The sequence below is a fragment of the Callionymus lyra genome, chromosome 17 (assembly GCF_982586985.1).
Source record: "Callionymus lyra chromosome 17, fCalLyr1.hap1.1, whole genome shotgun sequence".
Lineage (NCBI taxonomy): Eukaryota > Metazoa > Chordata > Actinopteri > Syngnathiformes > Callionymidae > Callionymus > Callionymus lyra.
Genome location: NC_141834.1, coordinates 2,511,376 through 2,522,002, shown reverse-complemented (window position 1 = coordinate 2,522,002; position 10,627 = coordinate 2,511,376). Strand labels below are relative to the sequence as shown.

The window sequence follows — 10,627 nt, the reverse complement described above, 5'->3', positions numbered from 1 at the left end:
CACAAGCAACGAGTTGAGAAAAAAAAAGACGCAAAGAAACTGCAAAAGATGTGAGGAGAATCAAGCGAGAGGCTACTAGGAACTCATTATCCTCCAGTGCAGTCATATTCCAGAACTTCAACCTCCTGGAGTGTCCAGAAGTACAAGGTGTTCAGTTCTCAGAGACATGGCGAAGGTCAGACAGGCTGAATAAGACTCCACTCTACCTGAGGCGGAGTACTGGTGTGGGCTGGTATTATTGAAGATGAGCTGGTTGGACCCTTGAAGAAGGGTTGAAGATGGACTAAACCTCAATTCCCAAACATACTGTCAGTTTCTAGAAGAAACTTTCTTCAAGCAGTGGTCCAGGAGAAAGTCTGCATCATTAAAAAATATCATGATTTGTATGCAGGACAATGCTCCATCTCATGCATCCAAATACTCCACTGCTTGGCTAGCCAGTAAAGAATAAAAGATGAAGAAATAATGACATGGCCCCCTTCATTACCTGACCGATTGAGAACCTGTGGGCCCTTATTAGACGAGACCTTCACAGGGAAGGAAAGCAATCCACCTCTCTGAACAGTGTCTGGTTTAAAGTCTACCGAAGATGATTGATCAATTTGTGTTTTTATTGTGGTAATATCAACAGTTATAATTCATAAAATTATTTTTTAATATTTCGTATATTACTCCAATTTCGGCTAATTTCCATGCCAACATTAAGTTGCCCAACCAACATGTTTTTTTCCTTCCTTCCAGTAAATTTGATTGATTCGGATGCTTTTTAATTAAATTTCATCCAGGCTTTTCTCATCTTAATCTCATCAATATTCTTTTGTTTGGATTAAAGTACAGGTAAGGAGCAACTCAGCCTGCAGCTCAGTGTATTTCTCCTTAATTTTACTTTCTTACTTCCAGAGGTTGTCTCCATTCCTTCCTCCCATGACAGTGATTTCATCCAGGATCAATCACTCTTTTGAGAGTAATTATATCTGGTGGAACATCTGAGTTGTAGCTCAAAGGCGATCATGTCCAGTGGTTAAAAACAATGTTTTATTTTATCAGAGCTCCTGCCCAACTGTCCAACAACAAGATGGATCAGCTTCTGTGCTGCTGAAGGATTGTCTTGGCTGCTTCCAGCCTTGGACTTTCGTGGACTTCTACCAATCATGCCGACACTAAGCCAGAGCTGTCTTGCATTGAACAGATGAAAGTTTTCCTGACTCAAACCAACCGCTAAGATTGCTTTGGCAATCCACATATCAGACCAACTCTGTAAATGTCCTTGAGTGACCCTGCCAGAACCCAGAACTGAACCCAATCCAACAATCTGATCTGAAAATGAGCCTGATGGATCGTAATAGAGATGGGCAACAGTGGCCAAAGATGTGCTGAGCTTCTGGAATCATATTTAAAAAGACTTAAGGCTGCAATGCTGTCAAAGGTGCAAAGGATTGATCAAAGGATTGAAAACTTCATCAAAATTAGATTTATTTGAATTTTCGTATTGTTATTCAGCCCCCTTTTCGCTCCCTGATGGCATTGCCACCCCCACTGAAACCTTCACCGAGAACTACTACTTTCTATTTTGTAAGCAATTTTATTGAGCCGTTTAGAGTCTAAGAGATAATACTGTTACGCACAGTGTTAAACAGAGATGTATTTGTCTAAGAAAACGAAACGTTTGCTCTCAGAGAATATATTTTGACAGTAGTATTAATCATTTATTTCCTGACATCATTGAAAATGAGTCCTTGATGTCTTTATTATCCCTGTGGCCACAACAGTATGATTTAGGAACAAGCCATCAAAGGGTATAAAACAGTCACAGATTGAAAGAACACTCTTCAAACTGCAGCACACATTTGCTCTTGTGATGAAATCATTGAAAACAATTACTGTGAATAAGAGCCTCGTTGGTCAAATCGTCTTTTTCAAAACACAACATTACTGTGACATATCTGCATGGATTCATTCTTTTGGCCACAAAGTAGCGATTAGAATGACATTAAAAAACATATTAAAACCTGATTGTTTGAATCTGCTGTCAAAATAGTTAAATGAGGTCACCATCTAGATGTGTGGAGCCTACCTCGCTTTATAAAGCAGGGGGCTAATGTGCCTCACTTCCACTTGTTTTGCGTCAATCTGCCTCAGATGTCTGTGGGCATTAGTTGGTTATTCTCCAAGTGTGTGGGACGTTTCATACTTGTCTGATCAGGATTTGGATCCTTCTCAGGATGGGTTTAAAGAAGGGGGGCCTTTCATCCCCAGCGCCTGTAGATTCTACAATTAATCTAACGTTGTCAGCATGCCTTACATTTTGTTTTTGACATTCTCATATGAAAACGGTTTAATGTGGTTGCAAAAAGGTTGCATCCACGTTGTTTTGTTTGTAACATCATTTCAGTGGATTCAAGTAAAACACTTAATCTGATCCATCATAGAACCATGATGCAGATCAGTGTAGAACTTTAAATGCAAATTAATTATAAAGTGAACAATCACATGAAGATCCAGTTTGACTTCTTCTTTATATACAGTGGGGCAAAAAGGATTTAGTCAGCCACCGATTGTGCAAGTTCTCCCACTTAAAATGATGACAGAGGTCTGTAATTTTCATCATAGGTACACTTCAACTGTGAGAGACAGAATGTGAAAAAAATCCAGGAATCCACATTGTAGGATTTTTAAAGAATTTATTTGTAAATTATGGTGGAAAATAAGTATTTGGTCACTTCAAACAAGGAAGATCTCTGGCTCTCACAGACCTGTAACTTCTTCTTTAAGAAGCTCTTCTGTCCTCCACTCCTTACCTGTATTAATGGCACCTGTTTGAAGTCGTTATCTGTATAAAAGACAGTCAGACTCCAAACTCCACTATGGCCAAGACCAAAGAGCTGTCGAAGGACACCAGGAAAATAATTGTAGACCTGCACCAGACTGGGAAGAGTGAATCTACAATAGGCAAGCAGCTTTGTGTGAAAAAATCAACTGTGGTAGCAATTATCAGAAAATGGAAGACATACAAGACCACTGATAATCTCCCTCGATCTGGGGCTCCACGCAAGATCTCATCCCGTGGGGTCAAAATGATCATGAGAACGGTGAGCAAAAATCCCAGAACCACACGGGGGACCTGGTGAATGACCTGCAGAGAGCTGGGACCAAAGTAACAAAGGTTACCATCAGTAACACACTACAACGACAGGGAATCAAATCCTGCAGTGCCAGACGTGTCCCCCTGCTTAAGCCAGTGCATGTCCAGGCCCGTCTGAAGTTTGCCAGAGGGCACATGGATGATACAGCAGAGGATTGGGAGAATGTCATGTGGTCAGATGAAACCAAAGTAGAACTTTTTGGTATAAACTCAACTCGTCGTGTTTGGAGGATGAAGAATACTGAGTTGCATCCCAAGAACACCATACCTACTGTGAAGCATGGGGGTGGAAACATCATGCTTTGGGGCTGTTTTTCTGCTAAGGGGACAGGACGACTGATCCGTGTTAAGGAAAGAATGAATGGGGCCATGTATCGTGAGATTTTGAGCCAAAACCTCCTTCCATCAGTGAGAGCTTTCAAGATGAAACGTGGCTGGGTCTTCCAGCATGACAATGATCCCAAACACACCGCCCGGGCAACGAAGGAGTGGCTCCGTAAGAAGCATTTGAAAGTCCTGGAGTGGCCTAGCCAGTCTCCAGACCTCAACCCCATAGAAAATCTGTGGAGGGAGTTGAAAGTCTGTGTTGCTCGGCGACAGCCCCAAACATCACTGCTCTCGAGAAGATCTGCATGGAGGAATGGGCCAAAATACCAGCTACTGTGTGTGCAAACCTGGTAAAGACCTATAGTAATCGTTTGACCTCTGTTATTGCCAACAAAGGTTATATTACAAAGTATTGAGTTGAATTTTTGTTATTGACCAAATACTTATTTTCCACCATAATTTACAAATAAATTGTTTAAAAATCCTACAATGTGAATTCCTGGATTTTTTTTCTTCACATTCTGTCTCTCACGTTTTAAGTGTACCTATGATGAAAATTACAGACCTCTGTCATCATTTTAAGTGGGAGAACTTGCACAATTGGTGGCTGACTAAATACCTTTTTGCCCCACTGTATTTATGTAAGAATGAATGCTTTATACAATGATGATAAATCAGATCTTGCTTCAAACACAAATTTTAATTGTAATTACAATGAGAAAGAACCAGCGTTTTTACAGTACTATGTCCCAATCCTTTCTGAGGCACACATAGTTCAGGCTGCTGTTACATCTCCCTCCCAGTTCTACAAGCTGTAAGTTATTTTGCTCCAAAGGTTCCATACAATAACACACTTGGATCATTTACACCCTCAAGGTCAGAGGTGGCCCAGAGACAACTCTCCAAATTCCTTCCTCACACATGAAGTAGAAAAACAGTACCAGCATTGATGCAATTGTAAATTTGATTAACGTCCTTTAATTTAACATTTTTCCATCAATACATGTATTTTTTATCAACAGCAGTTTCCGGAAAAACTCACACCAACACGGAATCCATCTCTGGACACCATCAAAATGCAAATTCATTTTGCAAGGAACTACACAACCCTAAATACTATTTTGGTCACAATTAGAAAGTCATGTCTACTCTGAATGTACAGGTGACGTTGTGGCGTCGATCAGTGAAGCACAAGATTCCAGAGTGAGAGCAGTGAGCACAGAAATCATTCAGAGCAAGGCCACGAGCAGCGATGAATTGAATGCTCTGTATGGACAAATCATCACTTACATCCTGCTGAGCTCGGGGATAGAATCACCAACAGATAATGACATAGTGCAAGATGTTAGAGGTAACCTTCTCTCATTCTCCATCTCACTTGTAAAGACGAATGTGCTGTTCTTTCCAGACTTTTTCACATGTTTTTACGCCTGTGGCTGATGTATAGATCTTTACGTATAAATGACCTCCTGGAGGCTCTTCAGCAGGAAACACGAGAGCGAGAAAGATGGGTGGAAGAGTAAATACGCTGTGGAAGACGATAGTTTACTGAAATATAGGTGTTGGTAATGCTACTGAGGTGGGATGCTAACCTACACCAACAAGAACATTAGATTTAGATTTTGTTTAGATAACTTGTGCATCCATCCATCCATCCATCCATCCATCCATCCATCCATCCATCCATCCATCCATCCATCCATCCATCCATCCATCCATCCATCACAAACCTTCATAGTGACTCAAAATATGAATTCACAATCACGAGAAACACTACATTGTTTATTTGATGATGCCTGATGCAGACAGTACTGTGGTGCAGAGAGTTCTTCTAGTTGTCACGAATGCTCAGAATTAAACCAATCGTATTAGAAAATTAGAAAAAAGTAAGAATTTCAAAATTTTACATATTGTTGCTTTAACATTTACTTAGAATCTTAATACTTAATTTTTTGTGAATTCCAACCACGTGTGGAACAACTAACAAAGCGGGTCATTTTACTTCTCTTTTCTTCCACCAGCTGCCCTGGATAGTGTCTTCCCCTCAGCCAACATGGAAATGTTCATGAAGCTTTTAAGGAGCGAGAAGGAGCAGCAGCTGAAAGATCTGGCCATGGTCGAACAATGGTTCATTTTTTTAACCAAGTCTGTGGACAGGTCGATGTGGATGCTCGCCTTAAAGAAATGAGTATGAACCACGCAGCTTGACATGACATTGCCTTAAGAACACCACAAAAGATTTATGTCATAGTCATTACTAATGCATTATTGCCAAATGTCACTTATTTTCTACTCGCAATGATGTCGACTAAGGGTTGGGATTATTTTTAATATAGTATATGCTATTTAGTATAGTAATATGGTCTATTTAGAGTTATACATACAAATTTAAGTTCATTCTAGTGTAGCAACTGGAGCTCAGTGAATGTTTTCTTCATCTTCGTCCAAAAAGATAAACTTAAAAACATCCATGGTGCTTGTTTGTAATGTAAGTAAGTATGTAAGTAATTTGTATTTATATAGCGCTTTTCCAGACCAGGGTCACAAAGCGCTTAAACAAGCGCAAAACAATACTCAATAAAAGATATACTTTAAAGGTCAAGATAATACTCAGAACAACACAAGAGTCTCAGAAAATCATTGTCCATCTTGTATGGAAGTCTCGATAAGAGGAATTTTCCGGAAGTAATTATACAAGTCAATATTTAAAGCTTGTTCTTAGCGGAAGATAATAGGCCATTGTTGTAAATCTTTAGCAGTTTATGCACTAACAATGGGTTTTAATAAGGATTCACTTTTAGCTGGAGCTTCCACTACAAACAAATACAGACTTTTTCCCCCAGAACATTCTCTCATGTCGAGGCTTCAATACACGATGGACGAGCACCATGGAGTTATTTGAAGTGTCTCTTTGGACGAAGATGAAGACAACTAAGCTCCAGTTGCTTCATTAGCATCAAAATATATTTTTGTCTATTACTTTAAAAAGAGTAGGAAATGTCTGAAATTTGACTTTGAGTTAGTGAAAAAAGCATCGTGAACATCGTGTCAGAGCTCTCGTCACTGCTGAACCATCTAAAGGAAGCTGTGCAGTCCAAGAAAGGTGTTCCATCGGCAGCGGTTTTTGTAAGTCAACCGTTACCTTAAATGTCTTTGTGAGCTAAAGCCTTTTAATTATTATTATTATTTTCAATACAGCCACTCTTCAAAAAACTGTCAAAGCTTTGGTCTGAACTTCAGGAGGAGGCGGAGATGGTCAACACACCTGGCACAGTGATGTTGGGCCTGCAGCCCTTCCTCTCCTCACAAGCCCAGATTTTCTCTGCAGCCGACCTAGACATGCTACTGGGGGGTTATGTGGTTAAGACAGAAACTCATGATTGCATGACCTGAATTGAACAGAACTGTTCAGTTTAATTTCATCCATGGCCTCTAACTTGAAGAGGAGAGAACCTTGTGTGTTGACCCACAGGAAGAGCAGAACCCCCATAGATGAGGAGTCGTGTTCTTAGGATAAGTAGCTATAGAGAACATTTCCATGGGCGGTGCTGTGCATAGTTGCTACCAAAAACAAAAAGAAAAAGTGATTAATGTATGAATACCTATGCCTGCAAGCACGTTTGACCCAGGTCCAGATACTCTTAGTTGACCTGTTTAGCCCTTTACGTCTGCTGCAGTGTAAATGAAGGGCTTAAGCTACGAAAGTGTTCTTATTCTTGGTATAAAAATGACCTCATTAGATAGACAGGTAAACTTTAATATTCCCTCTGGAGATCTTCGGGAAATTGTTTTTCCAGCACACAGCAACACAGACGATATTTTCATAAAAACAATAACAAAACTCAATAAAAAGAAACTCAGAATTATACAATCTAATAGCACGAGGAATTGATAAGTCCCTGAGTCCATTAGTGTTGCATCTGGGAAGGAGCATTCTTGCATTAGAAAATAGACAGTGTCCCTTCCTAGCACAGGGTTGCCAAGTCTTTAGGCTTTTACACAAGGTTGCTATTCTCGGCCAGATTTTATGCCCCATTTGCTGACCTGTTCGTTTAAATGCGACAGCTGAGAGCATCGTTCCAGAGGAGATGGAGGACCAGGACTGGCTCCTGCCTGGAACGACGGAGTATTTCAATGAGCTGCCTTTACAGTATAATGGATTCTGTGGGTACACCCTGGTAAATAGTGATGGCTTTCTACTTCCAGGTAGGAGTAAACTCTTGTTAATATACTGTATACAAACCCACCATCACTGATGCAGACTATAAAACAACTTCTTCGTGCAGGGAATCCATTCATAGGGATATTCAAATATAAGAAGAAGTTGTACATTTTCTCGTCCAAAGAAGCTGCTCTGAGCTTCTCTAGCCAGCCAGATTACTTCATTTCAGTTGTGCAAGAAAAAAGCCAAAACTGCCCTGAACTGATCAGACTCTTTAATTTCCATGAACAGTATGTTAGTACCTATACAGAGGTAAGTAGCATTTATTCATTTTAGTTAGTTCTATTCTAGTTCAAAGCATCAAAAAACTCTTCCACTTTAAAAAGCTTCTTGTGAAATGTTGCATTTGTGGCGACTTTCGCTCCTGATGCTATTTTAGAAAGAATCAATATGTTGTTTTTCAGCCAGTGTTTTAATGGTACAAACTCTCAGTGCTAGTGATGATTAAAGGGAAAATAAAAGCAACTCATGCAAGCTTTTGATGTGCATGACGGGAATAAGTAATTACATTTGGAATACATACATGATAAATCTATATTTTCTCTCAATGGGACATACTTGCAATAGCGCTTCCTGATTGGTAAGCAAATGTAAAAAATATATTGGGAAAACTATACCACAACATGACCTGTACATTCCCTGAATAATTTATACCTTGCGTCTGTTCCTCCACACATTCTGGTAAGAAGATGGTTAGAAATGGTTTTAGTTTGCATCAGTTTTGGGGAAATTTCTTCTAACTTGCAATTTCACAATTACAGCTCAGAAACAGTTTGGACGCTGCGGCCAAATGTGAGGTCGGCACGCAGACAGACACCCACCCGACCGAGACGGACTATCCCGATCAGTCATATGAATGGAATGAATGGGAGCTACGGCGGGAAGCTATTAAGCTGGTGTGTCTCATTATCATGACGGCAAACTTTGTGTCGGTTGTGTTGTTTTCAAACTGTCACTCTCGTTTTGACTGCAGACTGACCTACGCACTGCCGCGACACACACCGCCCAGACCAAAATGAGCCATGTCCGAAGAGAAAACTGTACACAGACACGGCTCCCCAAAGACGGCGGCTGTCAGACGAAGCGAGACGGCGAGAGCAACGTGCCCAAACCCCAGGTCTACGTGGCCGGCCTGAGAGGATGGAGAGAAGGTGGAATGGAAAGGATTAACCTGACCAGAGCTGTGGATGAATAATTCAAGTCCCTCCAGCACCAAAAAAATAAACCCAAAGCAGGAGACAGTACATCTTTACCTGTTGAGCAACTGACATGGGAATAAGTCACCTAGTTTTAGGTAAATGTTCATTCCACTTGGTTAGTTCGTACATATATCCCCATCTCCTCAGAGACGACATATGGAGGTGTCCAGAACTGGCACTGAAGAATAGAAGTCACATGACAAACTCTTTTAATTCTTTACTGTGGAGGATGGATGAAGCCCAATCCACATGTCAAACTCCCATTTTACCAAGCAGCTTGATGGACAGAAGCAGCTGTTTGCAGTGCTGTCAGGCTTCCTGTACATGTAAGACGTGATCAAAGGATTGGACTTGCATGTGGACACAACCGTGGCAGATTTGTGGCTGAAAAAATGTTCTGGTGGAAAAAAGCCGCAGGTAGTACATATTTGAAAAACAGTGTTCCCTCGTTTTTCACAGGGCTTAGATTCCAGGATCACCCGCAGCAAGTGAAAATCCACAAAGTAGCTGTAATTTACAAACTTTTCAATAACACGTATGTATTAAACACAATTCCAATAAGCACCCAGGATACAGAGCTTTGACTACACTTTGTATGTCAAGCAAACCTTATCAATATTTATTGATTGCTTTTGTGCAATATGGTCACTAATGTTCTCTGTAACTCAGAAATGTCCTGTTTGTAAATTCTCCCTGGGCCTGGGATTCATTGTTTATCTCATAGTTGTGATGGGCAAAGCAGGATTTACCAAGTCAGCAAATGAGGGTCCAAATATAGAAGAATATTAATTATATATAATGTACAATTGGTAACACATGTTTAAACCGTTTTCATCAAATTTTGAATAAAAAATGTTCCATCAGAAAGAAATGTGCCTCTGCTGGTCAGTTGTCATATCTAAGATAGAGTTTATGACTAATTTGATACCAAAATACACTCAAATGATCTCAACAGCTTTGTTAATACACTGACAGCAATGACAAAAAAAATAAGTGGATACAAAAAAAAACACCTTGCCACTCGTCCCTAAATGACTGATTTGGCTTAACTCCTTGGGACCTTTTGCTCTGCTGATATAAAGTTCTATTCAAAGTGTGAAGTGTCTTGCGATAACTCTATTGATTTGAGCCTTCCTATAAAATAGAATTTAATTTAAATTGAACTTTCAACATTCAGTTACTTTCTTTCACATAATCCCTAAAAGGTTCACACATTGGGCTGGACCCTATCTCAGCTACTTTTTGCCACGTGTGACTCCATGTGAAGAGGGAGGGATGAAGCCTCCGCCGGATTACCCTCCTAACACTCCCGCTGCTCATCCGTAAAGAGGGTACAGGGGTCAACCTCATCACTGTTGTTCATTCCCTCTCCTCATGGAGAAAACATGACTAGGGCAGCGCCACTTTCCATGCTCATATGGATGCCTACATTAATGTCCACGTTCATGTCACTTGCCAATCTGTCCTGTGGATGTCGGGAGCTTCCTTGCTGAGATGAAAAAGGAGGAAGAGTGGAATTTGCCAAATGCCCTTATAGGGCAAGGGTGGGCGACTTTATTGAGCATAATCAGCTTCGGGTCATTGCAGCGAGGGATTAACCAATCTTAACCAAGCTCAGTTAGAGACCATGGCCCTATGGAGTAGAGCACACGTTTAAACATGTACAGCCTCCTACCACATAGAACAGAAGCTGGTAATATCATCTCAGAGGGCCTCGCAACTGAGCCAACTGCTGTT

General features: G+C 40.6%; 1 protein-coding gene across 1 annotated transcript; it reads left to right on the top strand.

Moving 5' to 3' along the window:
- Positions 1–166: 166 nt before the first annotated feature.
- On the top strand, positions 167–8,886 carry LOC148062072 (cilia- and flagella-associated protein 206-like). The gene is made up of 10 exons (XM_087779062.1): positions 167–175; positions 2,204–2,261; positions 4,632–4,820; positions 5,491–5,596; positions 6,493–6,595; positions 6,668–6,821; positions 7,535–7,675; positions 7,756–7,943; positions 8,453–8,587; positions 8,665–8,886. Exons 1-10 carry the CDS (start codon positions 167–169, stop codon positions 8,884–8,886), a joined length of 1,305 nt encoding a protein of 434 aa, XP_087635188.1.
- Positions 8,887–10,627: the final 1,741 nt, after the last annotated feature.